Source organism: Ananas comosus, linkage group 6 (genome assembly GCF_001540865.1).
Source record: "Ananas comosus cultivar F153 linkage group 6, ASM154086v1, whole genome shotgun sequence".
NCBI classification, from domain to species: domain Eukaryota; kingdom Viridiplantae; phylum Streptophyta; class Magnoliopsida; order Poales; family Bromeliaceae; genus Ananas; species Ananas comosus.
Window position 1 is genome coordinate 1,510,816 of NC_033626.1, and position 19,132 is coordinate 1,529,947.

Below are 19,132 nucleotides of genomic sequence, written 5' to 3' on the forward strand. Positions count from 1 at the left end.
GGGGGAAAGACGGACGGGATGTAATTGCATGGACTGACGTGACAGGCGGGACCGGCCCGCACTGAACCGGCAGCTTCCGAAATTAATAAGATAATAATAATAAAAATAAATAAAAATGCAGAAAGTTAACCTCTTTTTTTAGTTCTTTGAATAAAAATGGTAGTTATTGAACTAAAATTCAATAATAATGAATAGTGGGGAGGTAACAATTAATAGAGTATAGAAGAAACTATATGCTTTTCTCAATTATCTCCTCATGAATTTCAATACTCATAGATGCACATAAGCGATTCTGAAATCTCAATACCTCTGAGGCATCAAGGCTGCTTCCCACTTCTCTCTATTGGTCCTTTCTTCTTCTTCTTCTTCTCCTTTTTCCATATATCTACCTCCTTCTTCATCTCTACCGCGGATGCACATAAGCCATCTCAACTCCCAAGTCTCGACGCGGTGTATCAACATAGTATTTTTGTCGACTCTGGACAGTCTGCAAATGTTTCGAGTAATTCCAACATTTTATTTTGTTTCCACTATAATATCTGGACCCAGAGATTTTCTCTCATCCACCTTACTCCAAATATTCTAGATTCTGATACCAATTTAATCTGTCACGTCCCGAATTACAGCGGGCGACAGATCTGTTGACGTAACCCAGACTTTCACTGTAATTCGGAGCGTAACACACCATCTAATTTAGTTGGATAAATATTAACAAATTATTGATGTATATTCTAGGAAATACATTCATCCTAGAACTACTCTAATTTTAGCATACTTAAATCTCTTAACCTCTTAGGTATAAATATTGCCCAAAATGATATAACCAAGTTAAAAAGTTTTATCGTACTAAAGACTATTCCAAATTCTAGGATTGTCACAAAAAATTAGAATAATAATTATAATGTTACCTCATTTCTATATTAAAAATTCGGCAAATATTTAGCCAACTAAATAAGATTATAGAGCTTAATTGTAACAATTCTGAAAATTTAAACTAAAAATTATAATAAATTAAAGTTTGAGGATTAAAGTATTTCGTCTAGTTTGAAGACTTAAAAGTGTAATTTATCCTACTAATAATAATATTATTTGTACACCAATATATAAGTATAGATATAATATATGGAAACCAATTAAAGTTTATCTTTAGTTTTATAAAATGAACCAAACATAATAATTATATATATACTGTATTTCAGCATTATTTACTGTAATAAACCAAATGCAGGAATACAATATAAGTAGTAATCTGATTTAGAAATCTCAGATACATGATTGTATCAAAATAACCAGCAATACTACATAACACAAAGCAAACGCGCCTTTAAAAATAAAGTATTAATTAAAAAACATTAAAGTTGAGGGATAATTTGAGAATACCGTATAGAGGAAGGGTTTCCTTTCACTTTTGCCAACTTTAAATAAATGAAGTGCACGCTTTAATTCATGTTACCATTAAAGTATGAAGCTTATATCTTTCCTTTGGAGGAAGAAGAGTGTACATGTCACAAATAAAATTTAAATTCTTTATTATTTCAAATAAAGTGAAAGCATAAAACTCCATAATTTCACAAGCACTTGACCCTTTAACTTTAAGAAATATTACTTAAATTAGAAACATATATCTTTCTCTAATTATGTCATTGTACTTTTTAATAAAATATTATCCTTTTAAATCTAAAAGTGTAGTATACACTTTATTCATCCAAAAGTTGAAAGAAACTCTTTAAATTTTTAATATGAAATTAATTAAGTTGTGATAAGATTTATGTTAGAAAAATGAATCTTGGGTAGGTGGGGCGTAAAATTTATATTTACTTTTGAATATGCAAATAATATTAAAACAAGATTAATTATGATTGAGCAATAATACATTTATATAAATTTTATATTATTTTAAAAAAAATACTACATTTACACCCTCTTAAGCAGTGTACATCTTACACTCTACCGTTTAGTTCAGGGTTAAGAAAAAACTAGTTATTCCAGGGATAGGATTAAGTTTAGGGTTAAGGTGGGGTTAGAGTATTTTTGTGTTTGGTTGGGGGTTAGAGTTAAGCCAGGATAGTGAAAAATAGTGTTTGGTTGGAGTAGGTTGGGATAAGAAGGATAGTAAATTATTATGAATAGAAAATAGTGTTTGATTGGGGTTTGGTGAGGTTAGGTGGGGTTAGCTAACCCGGAATAACCCATTTGGGGTGGGGTTAGCTGGGGTTAGCTAACCCCACCCATTTTTAGAAGTGTTTGGGGATAAAATCATCTATTTTTAAAAGTGTTTGGGGATAAAATGGGGGTTAAGGGGTTATTCCACCCCTTAACCCCCAACCAAACGGAGAGAATCCTAGGATTTAAAAATCTATTTAGATTTTCAATAAGTAAAAATATTAATAAGACTAGTGGATAAATTCTAGTCACACAAAAGTCTAAGATATAAAATTTATACCTCTTTTTCTAATGTACAAATAGCATTGTTCTTCATTTTATATAAAAACAGTAAATTTTTCTGTCAATCTTATTATTTTTCTAATATTGTATTATTATTACTATTATTATTATTATTATTATTATTAATAGTAATAATAATACAATATTAGAAAAATAATAAGATTGACAGAAAAATTATACCTCTTTTTCTAATGTACAAATAGCATTGTTCTTCATTTTATATAAAAATAGTAAATTTTTCTGTCAATCTTATTATTTTTCTAATATTGTATTATTATTACTATTATTATTATTATTATTATTATTATTAGGCTAAATTACATAAAATTTTCCGTCAAAACCCGATTTTTCACTTTCCCCCAATGTCATTTAAAAACCTACACTTTGCCCCCCTGTAAAATGAAAAGTATTCACAGGGAGGGATACAATGTGTAAAATGACCATTTTGCCCCTAACCATTTTCGTCTCCTCTCCTATTTTCTTCAACAGCAGCCTCGATCGGCTGCGATTTAAGCCTCAATCGGCTGCGATTTCTCTCTATTTTCTTCTCCACTTGCTCCTCTCTCCTCCTGCACCCTCGCCGTCCTTAGATTTCGGCGACCGTAGAGTGGAAATCGAGGTGGGGGTGGATGGAGAGATGGGTAACGGCAACGAGAGCGAAGGCGAGGCGGCGGAGGAGGGCGAATGGGTGTTTGTGGGCGCAGACGGGGATGTGGGCGTGGGCGAGGGCGAGGCAGTGGAGGAGGGCGAAGCGGGAAGGCGGCAAGGTGGCAAAGCAACAAGAGAAAGAGCGGAGGGGTATTTTTGGTATAAAAAAATATTTTTTAACGGACCCCTAACGGATCACTAACGGTAGGGAGCAAAGTGCACATTTTTTATTTTACAAGAGGGCAAAGTGTAGGTTTTTAAATGACAGGGGGAAAAAGTGAAAAATTATGTTTTGACAGGGAGATTTTATGTAATTTAGCCTTATTATTATAGAAGTATTTGTAGCACTGGACAGGATAGTCACTAATTATAATAATATGTGAGCATGTCTCTTGTGGTTAATAATTGATTCCATTAGGTATAATCAATGAATTATTTAGAAACTAAATTGTATAATTTTTTAATATTATTTATCAAGTGATCAAAGCATCTCAGAAAGTGACTATTTTAGTGGCCGATTGCGTTTGTAAGTTCAATAGTGTAGAATAATTCAAAGTGGATGAAATCTTAATTTTTTTAAAAAAAATCTATTTACTATCAAGAGCAAAATCATGTCTTTCAATCTGAAATTTAATTCTTCTATTACTATTTTTATAACATTTTTATTTTCAGCCGTTTAACTTTAGACTATTCGTTTACTAAGCAAATGTAGTTGAAAAATTATAAAATTTTATTTCTAAATAATTCCAATGCAGTAAATTATTTCTAGCAAAATCGATCGCCACCTCAGATACCTAATTATCAAAAATAAAGTTTTTTTTTTTGAGAGAAAGGTAGCATGCTACCCGCTTCGTTTATTTCATTTAGAAATAAACTTAGCTGGAAATGTGAATCAACTAGGATTCGAACTTGGGTCTCGGATACTAACCACCAAGTCCTTTGCCACTTGCTCTGGGGACAGTCGGTAATCATAAAAAATAGAGTTAATTTTATATAGCTCCCTGTAAACATATTGAATAGCAATTATATTTCTATAAAGTTCAACTTTTCATATTTATCCTGCAAAAGTTCAGTAATATTCATATTTGTCCCTCTGATTTATTAATGTTGGAGTACTGTTTATTTTTAACAGAGAATAAATAAAATGACATTTTTGCCGTCACAAATATGTCCCTCCAAAATTCTCAACTGTTAAAATTTTGCAAAAATATCCTTTCTGCCATCGCAAATAATATAAGAGGGGTAACAATGTCAATTTACCTAATTCACTAATCAAGGTTAAATATTTTATCTATGGTTAACTATATTTTTCTAGCGGATCCTAACAGTAGGGATATATTTAAAAATATTAGAACTTTTGCAAATACAAAAAGTTAAACTTTATAGAGATATATATACTATTTAATATATTTACAAAAAGCTGTATGTAATTAATTCTTAAAAATAATTTAACAGTACGAAAAATTCGGTGCTTTTGAAAGAATAGTAGCTTTAGCTCATAATATATTACTAGTGTAGTAATCCATGTGATGCGAAGCGACGGATAGATAATTATAAAAAATAGAAAACGGTGACAAAAGAAGAAGTGACAATGAGGGGTGGGTTCATCTTGTCGATGAATGAAGGTAACAGTAAAAGGAAGAAGAAGAGGAACAGTTACACCCAATGTAGAGGTGTGACTCAATTCGGTTCAAATAAAAAAAAAAGGGAAAACCTGGTTCGGTTTAAGCAAAAAGAAGGAAAAGTTGAGTTGGTTCGGGGTGGAATCCACACTGGACAGCGATCGGTTCGGTTTAAACAGAAAAAAGAGAATCCGGTTCAAAGATAGAAACATGTAGAGTAGTTGGGCCGATTCAATCCAACGCAACAGAAAAATCCAGTTTGGTTCAAGTAAAGAAAGAAAAAATTCAATCTCGTTCGAGCAAAGAAAAAAAAAATGTGGAAGATTTGAGCAGATTTGGGAGAGCCCACGCTCAACGATGATCGATTCGGTTCAAGCAAATAGAAAGAAAAAATCGATTTGGTTGAAACAAAGAAAGAAAAAAATATATAAAAAACTTGAGCTGATTCGAGGTGGAGGTCACATTCAATAATAAAAAAAAAGGATAATTGTCTATATACCCCTCATACGTTTGAAAATATCCGATTTATTCATATTTTTTTTTCTTTCTAAAATACCCCTCATATGTTCCACCGTTATTGCAAAATACTTCAGCAGTTATCTCCTGTTAAGTTAACTTAGGTTAAACGTGAGTTAAATATCTACTACAATTAAAAAAAATAAAATGTCAATTTTGCCCTTAACTTAAGGGCAAATAAGAAAGTTGGTGACGGTAGAGGGGTATATTTGAAAAGACCAAAAGTCAAAATACTTTTTGTGCTCTGACTTTAATAAGAAAAATCGGTGATGGGGGAAGGATATATTTGAAAAGGCAAAATAGTAATTTTATACAGATAACAGAGTTTATTAACAGATTTTAACTCTAGGGTATATTTGAAATAGGTTGAAACGTAAAACAGGTATTTTTAATATTAGCCTTCTAAGAAGGATAAATTAGAAAGTCTAAAATTTTTCAGAAGTATATAAGCAATTGTCCCTTCTGAAAAAAAAATGTTGCTATCCGAGAAATTTAGAAGGAATAATATATAAATAGATATATAGGAATAGGTCGATAAAGAGTTGAGCTATGATACTTTTACAAGTATCACCATCATGGTGCTATTAGGTTTTAAGCCATTGGATCTACTTTTTGATTATTAATAGTCCTTGGATTAAACACTATTTCACCTACCACCACCTATCACCACCTACCACCATCATCTCAACCTCACATCTCTCCATTTAAGGGCTAAGAACACACAAGTATCATCCCCATGATACTTTTACAAGTATTCTAGCCCTACTCGGTCGATAAAGTAGATTATTATTAGTTTACAGAGAGGAATCCGAGCTACTCCTGCTGCAAAACGGACGTAGATTCCTCGTCAGCTCTTCCCACTTGATTATCGTTGGCTTCCGTGCGCTCGCCCTCCCGGCCTTCCACTCCAGAAAGCTGCCGATTGATTCCGATGGGATCCGACTTCAAATCCATCCCCATAATTGGTAACCCAACAATTCCTCTCTCTCTCTCTCTCTCTCTCTCTCTCTCCAAATTCTCTCTCTTTGGAGAAAAAATGTTTTCCGTGAAAGTATTTTTTTAATGAAAAACCTCTTTTTCAGTTTTCTGCTCGTTTATAGTTTCGAGTAAAACTAGCTTTTTCGAAAAATTTCTTTTTTTCATATTTTATGAAAAACCGGTGATTTTGTTTTCTGAACCAAATTCGGAAAACGGAAGCAGTAGTTTTTCGTGAAATCTGAAAAAAGGTTTTCAAAAAAGCTAATTTTTCTTAGAACCAAACAGATAAAAAATTGGAAAAACCGAGTTTTCAATAAAAATCCTTTTTAGTGGAAATCTTTTTTCCATACTTTTCGGAGGAACCAAACAGCCCCGAAGATTCGTACTCGGATTGTTTGAGGATTGAGAAGGTTGAGAATGAGAGCTGAACTCTCTGAGGTCGAATCTCCCATCGTTTGGTATCAGAACAAGTTTTCTGATAATAACTTGTGTGTTAGGAGGATTTTCTTTTATTATTGCAACCTAGGATTTCGACTTTAGTTCACTGTAAGGTCATCGTAATCATGATTTTTCAGGATGGTTGATTTTGTCGTCGACGGTGATTTATCATATTCAGATCTAAATGATGTGGAGGATGTGTGTAACATTTGCGCAGATTATGGTTCTTTCTCGGATAATTGAGAACAAGATCAACTATTGAATCTGGTTTTAAGTTGCAGGAACAGTAACAAGTTTACATAAGTAAATGTTACCAATGAGGGATCAATACAATAACTGCGGAAAAAATTAGTGACGACTTAGTTTACTAGAATGACAATCTGCAGCATATGGGAAAGAATCAAAAAGAGAACCTGCAGGTTTTGAATCTGACAGTACTTTGTTGTTGCTGTGTAGTCTGACAAGATTCTATTTCACCCTCTAGGATGTGTTCTAATGCTGAACTTCTCGAAACCTGGGACTTGTTCGACGACAAGCTGTGGTTTATATGATGGTTTTAGGTCTTGCTGTGCGACGAGTAATCTGTTAGGGGCTTATGGTGTGTAGGAATGGGACCAAATGTTGGATATCTGTTAAGCGCCTGTGTGTTTAGTGTTTGCAGTTGTTGGTGTGATTACAATGTATTCGTATCAGTTATAGGGAATCAATACGGTTCGGTGAATTTATATGAATGTGAAATCAGCGAGCGATAGATAGATAGGAATGGACCTTAATGCGTTGTGAAAGCTTGAAAAGGTTGTGGATGATCATAGCAAGGCTCTAGATTTACCTTCTTAACCGTATGAATCTAAATTCTATTCGATTAAATCTAATACTAAAAAAGACTTGAAATAGTTAAAGATATTTCTGTAGGGATGGCTAGTACGTGAAATTCGACTCCAAGTAGGCTTCATTCTATTGAAAAATCTATTAAAGCTCTAGGTTGGGTCAAATAAATGTCGAGTTTTGGTGTGCATTGCTCAACATTACATGCATGCTTGATATTTTTCATCCACGTTGATCTTCCGCTAATGCATTTAACCAAGAAATGAATGTCGAGTTTCTTCTTCGTCGTCTTAGAGCAGTGAATTTGCTCGACTATGTTGAGAAATACAAGCTCAGGCATTAAATGATGTTCTGTTTGTTCATTTATTTATTACTGTAATAATATGCGCTTAGCAGCACATCAGATTACATTACTTCATTCGGTGTTTTATCTCTTATCTTTTTTTTTCTTGTTCTTTTTTCACCTATCCAGATATTAGTCCGCTTTTGGACAAGATTGATGATCCAAAGATGGTTCAAGACAAAGAACTGCTCAAAGTTGTTAGATTGTTGGACAAGGCTTGCAAAGAAGCTGGATTCTTTTATGTGGTAGCTTTAAAATCCCTCGGCACCTACTTATACTAATATCACCTTGCTGGAACTAATTTCAATAATTGGTTTACATTTAAGATCGTGAAATATATGTTATCTAGTTGTGAAATATGCACCTGCTATTCTTATCGTATCATTATGTACATCGTCCTTGTTTTAGTCACGCTTGACTAACGATAGAACAAGCATTTTTACGTTTTAGTGTGTTGCAGGATAGATGAGGGGTTCCGGTTCATATATTTGATAGGAAAAATAGGAAATTTTTCCTTAAATCTATTCTACCAAGAGAATGATGCGTCTAAGGCTCACGCTTCGACTTCATTGAGGATGGTAAATTGCCTATGGCATCAAATTTGGTCGGAGTGATCTCTGTGGGAATTCCTAGGACTAGGAACGGATTGTGGGAACTGAGAGACGAACAAGAAATCAAGGAGAACAAATTTTATTTTGTGAAGAGAGAGAGCGGGAGCTAAAGTGAATAAGAAATTAAGGTCGGAAATATGTGTAAGCGAAGAACTTCTTTTTCATTATTCTCTAACTCACAGGTCGAAAATTGGTTACTGTTGTAGATCACTGGATAATAGGTATTCTATAACACATATCTAATCAATCTTAGAGAACAAACCAGATATGTAGACTTGTCTCCGCTTCATCGTAGTTGCAGCAGAGGATGCTTGTTTAGCTTCCTTGCCGCTGAATTTGGAGTCACCGCTAAATACTTTTGATTACTGAAACTCATTGGAAGACTATTTGTGTACTGTGTTTATTTTCAATGTCTTCGTCAGTCGTAACTATTTACCGTAAACAGAAGGGTCATGGTATTCCGGAATCACTGGTCAAAGAAGTTAGAGATATAACGCATGGATTTTTCGCTCTTCCATATGAGGACAAAGTGAAGATTAAGATGACCTCAGAAAGCGGATACAGGTGAAATCTTCTATGCCATGTTTATCTTTGACTTGTATTCTGTACAAACACCAAATTTCACCCTTACATGGCTTTTCTGATTATATCAATCAGAGGATACCAAAGAGTTGGAGAAAATGTCACCAAGGGGAAGCCTGACATGCATGAAGCCATTGATGTAAGTCTTGGTTACTTTATCTAATCATCTTACGATCTATTGTCGTATAACAACTCATGGACAGAAGCGATAATGCAGTGCTATAGACCTTTGGAACCCGGCAGTTTTGGAGATCTCGGTAAACCTTTAGAAGGGCCTAATTTATGGTATGCAGATTCTGCAGTTCATTATTAGCAAAAGAAATATGTTGAAACTCTTGCATTTATGAATTGTTCTTCGTTTTATTCCTTCACTACTCGGTGCAGAGGATTCAGTTTTATCACTTATTTCTTGCTACTTTTATTCCAAACCATGTGAGTAAACAGGGAGACTTCTATAGGCTTTATTTTACAGACTCTCGACAGTTCCTATGATCAATATTATCTAACATAACCGAATTTAGCATAAATTGACCCAAAATTGACTCAATACCAACGAAATTCGAGTTGCCTCAATTTCGATTATTGGTTTTGAAACGCATAAACTTCTGTGCCTGGACAGCCTCCATTGAAGAGGAGATCGTAGTCTTTGATTCATCCAATATTGCAGTTTAAGTAAGGTGAATCTTTAAGAAAGGTTGGGGATTATTAGAGCAAATTATTTGTCGATGTGAAAGAAAGATTGAAAGGACACTAGTTACAAAAGTGCTGCTTGTAAGGAGGCGACAGATATGATTAGTATATGCGTGCAAGAAGTCGGAATGGTAGTAATGCTAGCGAGAAGTAAAGTTGGAGAGCAGTCATGAGATGGTGCAAGATATTCATGCGAGGAAGAACTTTTCAATCGGCAGAGATCTTATATTGGTGGAGATTTGAGGGCATATGATTGCGCTATTGTTGACCGAGAGCATAGCTCCAAATAAAAGCATAGAAAAGACTCAGATATTGGCACAGGCTGTGCCCACCATGCCAACAAGATATCAGCACGATACGGCCTCCGTGCTGGCGTCACAGCTGAAAACCTCTTTTCTTTAAAATTAGTAAATAGTTGCCAAAGAAAATAAGCATTTCGTGCCATTGTGTGTCGACACACAAGTATCTTTTTTGTGCAAAGCACGTCATGGCACACACGTGTCGTATTGTGCTAGCAAGTTTTTGGTACAACTCTGTGCCACGACAGTTAAATCCTTGATATTTACTACAATTAACCGTCTCCCATGCAATAGTGAATTGTATTAATTATGTAGATTCTTTGTTCTTATAGGACTGTTCATCGAGAACTTTGTAAACTCATGTTCACTTTTAATTTTCCCTTTTTTTTGACCCTAGGCCTGATCATCCATCCAATTTCAAGGAAACTATGGAAGAGTATATTGGCCTTGTGAGAGGTGCACTTATCAACTTGTTTTATTGTTCGATTCTGCTAATGCACGGTGTATATTTTTTCTCGATGAATTGATGTATCTGCTCTACGTTTGTACGATTTAGATCTTTCGAGAAAGATTTTGCGCGGAATTGCTTTAGCATTGGGTGGGCCAGTTGATGCACTTGAAGGCGAAAGAGCTGGGGATTCGTTTTGGGTTATGAGGTTAATCGGTTATCCGGTTTCAACTGATATACCAGAAGAGGAACTCACAGATACTGGATGGTACAGAAATGCTCGTAACAAATGCAATTTTAATATGTTCTTGAAATTAAAGATCGATAAGGTCCTAAACACTTTCTCTCGACTTTTCTCATGTGTACTGCATCAAAATTTAGTGGAGCTCATACAGATTATGGTGAGTATAATTATCTTGAAACTTTCGTGCAATCAATGTTTTATGTTATCAGTAAAACTTTGATGCACTTCATGGGAGAGATTGTAATTTTTCCTTGTCTAGATCTCATGACATGATTATGATTTGTGCTACAGGTCTCCTCACATTGGTCAATCAAGATGATGATATTTGTGCTCTTGAGGTAATATATTTTACGTCACCTCCATGTTTCGTGTGTTATCTCATTATTAAATACATTGTGTTAGGGAATTTGGTAATATGTGGTGAAACGACCATTGTTCTCCAAACGCTTAAGCTATTAGAGAAGAGTATTTTAAATATTTACATTCAGCACTCCCCATCAGGTCTGGATAGAGAACAGTATTTTAAATATTTACATTCAGCACTCCCCATCGGGTGTGGGCTCAAGATGTGACATTGAATTAAATTGGAGGAATCCAAATTAAATGACGCAAGGAGCCTGGTAGGACTCGAACTCACGACCTCATGCTCTGATACCATATTAAAGATTATAAAATAATTATTGTTCTCCAAAACTTAGTCTACAAAAGAGCGGTGTTTAAAATATTTGAACATATGCTATTATTTACCTTCGGCAAAATGTGAAAAATATTTGAACATATGCTATTATTTACCTTCAGCGAAATGTCAACATCTGAATAGTCACTTTTGAAACAAATCAGCAAAAATGTAGGAATCCCAATTACGCAGTAGGTCATCTGGAATCATATCTTTCAATTTTTTGAGTTTCTTCATGGAATGCAATGGAAATTGACAGTTTAGTTTGCAGCTTTCTGATAGAATCTATTGATTGATGGAAACTGTTTACCCTTGAAATGAACCTGATGAAATTTTCTCAAATCTGCTGGCAAGTTGAGGGGTTCCAATTATAAAATCAAAAAGTGCTAAACCTATTACGGCATGACCAATAGTTGGCATGGTTGTTCGTACATTTTCGCTGTTGGAATTAGAGGGCAGCAAAAACTTACAAACTGGATAGCTAACGTATTCAGGAGCCTAAATCGGATCGTGTTTCTTGCATTCGCCTTTTCAAATCCCTCCGTTCTTAAAGATCTGCAATCAATGTCGTGCATGCGTAGACTGAGTATAGTTTCACTGAATTCATGTTGGCTGGCCTTGTGATGACTAGTTAACAAAGCTTTATCTGATCGTAGAACACCGAATTTAATTCTACTTGCATCTGTTTGGTAGCGGGAACGCGTCCAGCGAAACAACAGTACATTGTGATAATGTGGTTGATTGTTAACAACTTGATATATGTCAATTTTGTGAACTAAACCACAGGTGAGAAATCGATCTGGCGAGTGGATTTATGCAGTGCCAATCCCTGGTACCTTCGTTTGTAACATCGGCGATATGCTAAAGGTTTTTAATCATATTAGTCAAAGTTCCCTTTCCTTTTTGTTGCAAAATAGGCACAACTAATTTGCGTAACGAAATTATAGGTGTGGTCAAATGGACTATATGAGCCAACTCTTCATCGGGTGGTTAACAACTCCCCGACGTATCGTGTCTCAGTCGTGTTTTTTTACGAGGTAACACCCCCCGCAACTTTATCTTTATTTTCGACTCATTTCTAAGTTTCTAATTGCATCTCTTTTGCATGACAAAGCCAAACTTCGACACAGCCGTGGAACCCCTGGAGTTTTGTAAGCAAAAAACAGGCGGTATCGTAAAGTATGAAAAGGTGGTGTACGGGGAGCATCTAGTTCGCAAAGTCCTTACCAACTTCGTCGTTTGATCGATTAGTTTGAGCCAAATTCTTGGGAGTATTTAATGTACACTTATGTATCAGCTTCAAATATGTAATGTTAACTCAAAAGTGCACTTTTTTAAGTCGCATCGTTGACAATAACTTCGTTTCTTTAGTCCAATTTGCTAATCTAGTTTCAGTTCTTTTCTTCTTTTGTTTCAACTTAGTTGCTAGTTTTTTGTCTCCTGATGGAAAATTTTCCCTGTCAGAAACTGTAAAATCTACTGCATTCAGAAATTGCTTAGTTGCAATTGGTGGTCATAAATTCACATGTATGCTGCAATTACTGGTGAGTTTGAATCTGATGAAGTACAGCAGAAGTTAAGTTGGTTCAATTTGGTTTCGCGCCGAATGTATCTTTACTCTCTGCTGATCATTGTTTAGCAGAGCTACTATAGGAAACTCAAGTGTTCCCTGAATCTGCTCTACAGCTTTGATCAAAGATAGGAGCAGAAACTTTATTTGTGTCTGTTTGACCTAACTTCTGTAAGAAATACTCTACTCACGAGCAGATTCATAGAGCTGTTTTAATTTAGGGGATAATTATTTATATACCTCTCAAAATTTTTGAAATATTTTATGTACTTCTATTTTTTTATTTTAAATGTACTTCTTGTATATTTTTTTGTTATTCAAAAATAATTTCGCTGGTAGTACTTGTTAAGTTATCTTCGATTAAATCCGAGTTAAATTTCTTCCAGAGATAAAAGGAAGTCAAAATGCCTTTTTTGCTCCTAACTTAAGAGCAAATAAGAAAATGTGGCAATGATATAAAGATATATTTGAAAGGGCAAAAAGTTAAAATATCTTTTTTGCCCCTAAGTTAAGGGTAAATTAAAAAAGTGAATGACGGTAGAACAATATATTTGAAATGGCAAAATAATAATTTTACAGAGATAACAGCTGTTTCTGACAGTTTACTAATAGAATCTAAAAGTTATATTTGAAAAAACTTGAAACATTAAAAAGATATTTTTAGTATTAACCTTCTGAGCGGAATAAATAAGAAAATTTAAAACTTTTTAAAAGTATATAAGAAATTGCCTCTTTATTTATACTAGTTAAAAGGCCCTGCACGATGCGGTGGGAAGACAATACAATAGTAAATTATTATAACTATTAATATTATTTTTTTTCTATTATGCATTAATATTTTTAAATATTATTTATCTCAGTATTGAATAATTAAAAATTACAGAATAAATTAAAGAATGAAATTAAAGTGCATTTCTTTCTAAAAAATATTTAAAACTAATAAGTTAAATGAATAAATCAATTTAAAATAAAATAAAAGCTCATTACAGTATTAAGAAAGATAAATAATATTTTTCTATTGTCATCAAGGTAGAATTTATAAAAAAAAATAAAATAAAAAATTAATTGGAATGANAGTATTAAGAAAGATAAATAATAATTTTCTATTGTCATCAAGGTAGAATTTATAAAAAAAAATAAAATAAAAAATTAATTGGAATGAAAGTACTATATTTGGTATTCTTTTTTTTGAGAAAAATGTAGCACACTACCCGCTTCATTCATTGGATAAATAAACTAGGCTACAAGAGTGGGGCAACCTGGGCCCCTAAAAAAAAATACAAAAAACCAAAAAAAAAAGGGTTCAGGTTGAGAGAAGTGATAAGTTTAGTGTTTAAATTGAGAGGAGTGAATCCCACTCCTTCACCAGATGCTTGAGATTAAGAACAACCATCCCCGGGTTCGGTTGGGATCTCCTAAAGATCAAGTCGTTTCTGACCTTTCAAGTGATCCACCAACAGCCTACTAAGTCTGTCAGACTATTTCTCTTCTTATGTAGGCTCTTCCTGGCCGTCCACCTGTCCCATACTAGGTTCACCTCGTCCCCCGGATCTTGGGCCTGCACACTTTCTACCCCTATCACAATAATAAACTTGTTGAAAACGCACCGGGTGAACAGGTGGTCCACTGTTTCCTCTTCCGACCCGCAAAGTATGCAAGTTGGGTTTTGTACCCACCCTCTCTTAAAGAGCTTATCCTTCGTAGGAGTTCTCTTCTTAAGAACCAGTCAGCAGAACACTTTTACCTTTAAAGAGATTTTGAGTCTCCAGATTCTAGGGGCTCGTGCGTCCCTCGTACCCCCGCCCGTCAACGCCACATAGGTCGATTTTACCGAGAAGAGTTCATCCTCACTCCATCTCCATTGTATTCTGTCCGATGTATGCTCGACGGAGAAGCGGGAAATCCTTCCCTCCAGCTCCGCGAAACTGGGTCTTGACCCTAGCCTCTGGTTCGCCGCTGCTCCCCCAATCCGAAGCCAGTTCCAACTTCCCCTCGTAAAGCATTCGCTGACTTTCAGGTTTTTCCCCTCGGACGTAAGGTAGGCCATAGGGAACAAGAGGTTCAACATGTTATCCCCACATCACCGATCATGCCAAAAGTTGATGGTATGCCCGTTACCAAATTTGTAGGCCATTCCCCAAGAGAAAATTGAGTTAAGACGAAGAACCCCCGTCCACCAACTTGAGTAGGGTCTGAATGATTTGCCTTTCCTCAATGGTGTACGTCGTCGATAGTAAAGGTCTCGGATTAGCTTATTCCACTACAATAGGGGAGCTGTGTGGAATTTTCACTACCATTTAGTCAGAAGAGCTTGATTTTTGATCTCGACATCCAAGATACCTAACACTCCTTCCTTCTTACTCTTACACACATTGTTTCAAGCCATCAAGCAGTCCTTGCCTACGGAGTTGCGCCCTCCACTCCAGAAAAAGTCTCTTCTAAGCGCTTCAATACTCTTAATCACCTATTTGGGTGCCTTGAACACAGATAGGAAGAACAAAGGTAAGTTGGTTAGGACATATATTTGGTATTCTTGACGGTAACGTATTCATTGTGCCCTCATTAGCTTTTATCGTCACGCCTATAACTAATAAAGTATTTGATTCCTAAATTTTAAATTAGTGAAGAAATCGGCAGGTAATTATCAGAAGCACAAAAAAAAAAAGATTAATAAAAAGGCATTCGAAATCAAAATAGATATTTTTTACACTGTAAAAAAATTCAACTATCAAATATTATATTATTATATAAATTAATCCTTAAAAAATTGTTTGGGGCCGAAAGTGAAAAGCATGCAAAGTTTAGGGATTAGGGACCAAAATAAAAAAAAAAGAGTGAAAAAATTGGGGCCCGATGTGCAATTAACCTCTTAAGAAATTGATGTGGGCCCCGCAACCCTGCCAAAATAAGAGGAGGTCTTTTTGGGTTCTAAATTAGTATATTTATAAAAATAAAAAATAAATAAATATAAATAAAGTAAAAAAAATAAAAATCTAAATTAGTGTGTTTATAAATAAATAAATAAATATAAATAAAGTAAAAAAAATAAAAAAAAGGTATAAGTTGTGAGAGAGAGAGTGAGAGAGAGAATTAAAAAAAAAAAGTAGTGAAGGGGCCTTTATAAAGTATAACTAGTGAAGGGGCCGCGTGATGCGGCGGAAAGACAATATAGCAATAAATTATTATAACTATTAATATCACTTTTTTTTCTATTATGTATTAATATTTTTCAATATTATTTGTCTCGATATTGAATAATTAAACATTAAAGAATGAAATTAAAATATNAAAAAAAAAAAAAAGGGTTCAGGTTGAGAGAAGTGATAAGTTTTGTGTTTAAATTGAGAGGAGTGAATCCCACTCCTTCACCAACTGATTGAGATTAAGAACAGCCATCCCTGGGTTCGGTTGGGATCTCCTAAAGATCAAGTCGTTTCTGACCTTCCAAGAGATCCACCAACAGCCTACTAAGTCTGTCAGACTATTTCTCTTCTTATGTAGGCTCTTCCTGGCCGTCCACCTGTCCCATACTAGGTTCACCTCGTCCCCTAGGTCTTGGGCCTACACACCGTCTACCCCCATCACAATGATAAACTTGCTGAAAACGCACCGGGTGAACAGGTGGTCCACTGTTTCCTCTTCCGACCCGCAAAGTACGCAAGTTGGGTTTTGTACCCACCCTCTCTTAAAGAGCTTATCCTTCGTAGGAGTTCTCTTCTTAAGGACCAGCCAGTAGAACACTTTTACTTTTAAGGGATTTTGAGTCTCCAGATTCTAGGGGCTCGTGTATCCCTCGTACCCCTATCCGTCAAAGCCACATAGCTCGATTTTACCGAGAAGAGTTCATCCTCACTCCATCTCTATTGTATTCTGTCCGGTGTATGCTCGACGGAGAAGCAAGAAATCCTTCCCTCCAGCTCCGCGAAACTGGGTCTTGACCCTAGCCTCTGGTTCGCCACCGCTCCCCCAATCCGAAGCCAGTTCCAACTTCCCCTCGTAAAGCATTCGCTGACTTTCAGGTTTTTCCCCTCGGACGTAAGGTAGGCCATAGGAAACAAGAGGTTCAGCATGTTATCCCCACACCACCGATCATGCCAAAAGTCGATGGTACACCCGTTACCAAGTTTGTAGGCCATTCCCCAAGAGAAAATTGAGTTAAGACAAAGGACCCCCGTCCACCAACTTGAGTAGGGTGTGAATAATTTGCCTTCCCTCAATGGTGTACGTCGTCGATAGTAAAGGTCTCGGATTAGCTTATTCCACTACAATAGGGGAGCTGTGTGGAATTTTCACCACCATTTAGTCAAAAGAGCTTGATTCATGATCTCGACATCCAAGATACCTAACCATCCTTCCTTTTTACTCTTACACACATTCTTCCAAGCCATCATGCAGTCCTTACCTACGGAGTTGCACCCTCCACTCCAGAAAGTCTCTTCTAAGCGCTTCAATACTCTTAATCACCTATTTGGATGCCTTGAACACAGATAGGAAGAACAAAGGTCGGTTAGGACATATATTTGGTATTCTTGGTGGCAACATATTCCTTGTGCCCTCATTAGCTTTTATCGTCACACATACAACTAATAAAGTATTTGATTTCTAAATTTTAAATTAGTGAAGAAATCAGTAGGTAATTATCAGAAGCACAAAAAAAAATAAGATTAATAAAAGGCATTCGAAATCAAAATAGATATTTTTTACACTGTAAAAAAAATTCAACTATCAAATATTATATTATTATATAAATTAATCCTTAAAAAATTGTTTGGGGCCGAAAGTGAAAAACATGCAGAGTTTAGGGATTAGGGACCAAAATAAAAAATTGGGGCCCGATGTGCAATTAATCTCTTAAGAAATTGATGTGGGCCCCGCAACCCTGCCAAAATAAGGGAGGTCTTTTTTGGGTTATAAATTAGTGTATTTATAAAAATAAAAAATAAATAAATATAAATAAAGTAAAAAAATAAAAATCCAAATTAGTGTATTTATAAATAAATAAATAAATATAAATAAAATAAAAAAATAAAAAAAGGTATAAGTTGTGTGAGAGAGAGTGAGAGAGAGAATTAAAAAAAAAAAAGTAGTGAAGGGGCCTTTATAAAGTATAACTAGTGAAGGGGTCAGAGCGATGCGGCGGAAAGACAATATAACAATAAATTATTATAATTATTAATATCACTTTTTTTCTATTATGTATTAATATTTTTCAATATTATTTGTCTCGGTATTGAATAATTAAACATTAAAGAATGAAATTAAAATATATTTCTTTCCAAAAATATTTAAACCATAAAAAAAATATTGAGAGAAAAAAATTAAAAAAAAAAAAGAAAAGATGTAGAGTATGCGAGAGAGAGTGAGAGAGAGGGTAAAAAAAAGACCCACCGAAGCCCCCCGCCAAACGCGGGAAGGCTTATGTTCGGTTATATATATATATACAGAGAGAGAGAGAGAGAGAGAGAGAGAGTTGAGCTGGAATGNAAAGAGAGAGAGAGAGAGAGAGAGAGAGAGAGAGAGAGAGTGTGTGTGTATGTTAAGCTGGAATGCTATCGGTAGCAAACGGGCTCCGTTGCCACCCATTTGTTTTCGATGATGGAGCCTTCAAATCGACGATCAGCACCGTTGAACATGATCTATATCACTTGAAGTATTTAGAAATCATATTTTAAATTATTTCAACATCATTGACCTAATGATCAAAGTGTTTCAAAATTTGTAATTTTAATGGTCGATATGAGGCGTTTTCTCGTTTAACGGTGTAAAACTATCCAAATCAATTGAATTTTTGTTAGAAAATTTTTTAGACTATTTAGAACAAGATCTATACTTTCGATCTTTATTACAAAATTTCTGTCATCACTTTTTAGAGGATATTCATTTTCAGCCGTTCATTTTTACGCCCACTTGATTAACAAGAGAACAATATCGAAAAAGTATGAAATTTGATTTCTAGATATTTTGAGTGATATAGATCATTTTCAACGCTACCGATCATCGATTTGGAGGCTCCATCATCGAAAATAAATGGATGGCAACGGAGCCCGTTTGCTACCGACAGTATTCCAACTCAACTATATATATTTATATATAGAGAGAGAGAGAGAGTGAGCTGGTATGCTTCTGGAAGCACGGAGTGCTTCCAAGTTGTTTTCGATGTTCGAACTTTCGAATCGACGATTGGTTCCGTTAGAGTT

At 35.0% G+C, this 19,132-nt stretch overlaps 1 protein-coding gene across 3 annotated transcripts; it reads left to right on the forward strand.

Moving 5' to 3' along the window:
- Positions 6,035 to 12,782, forward strand: LOC109712004 (probable 2-oxoglutarate-dependent dioxygenase At3g49630). Of its 3 annotated transcripts, none has more exons than XM_020235409.1 (12): positions 6,035 to 6,196; positions 7,945 to 8,060; positions 8,872 to 8,990; positions 9,084 to 9,147; positions 9,226 to 9,293; positions 10,395 to 10,453; positions 10,554 to 10,713; positions 10,806 to 10,846; positions 10,981 to 11,027; positions 12,152 to 12,232; positions 12,313 to 12,402; positions 12,480 to 12,782. In XM_020235409.1, exons 1-12 carry the CDS (start codon positions 6,163 to 6,165, stop codon positions 12,606 to 12,608), a joined length of 1,008 nt encoding a protein of 335 aa, XP_020090998.1. In that variant the 5' UTR covers positions 6,035 to 6,162; the 3' UTR covers positions 12,609 to 12,782. The 3 variants fall into 3 exon arrangements, with proteins under 3 accessions (XP_020090998.1, XP_020090999.1, XP_020091001.1); XM_020235410.1 differs by having other exon boundaries at positions 6,036 to 6,196; positions 10,827 to 10,846; XM_020235412.1 differs by lacking the exon at positions 6,035 to 6,196 and adding an exon at positions 6,463 to 6,647.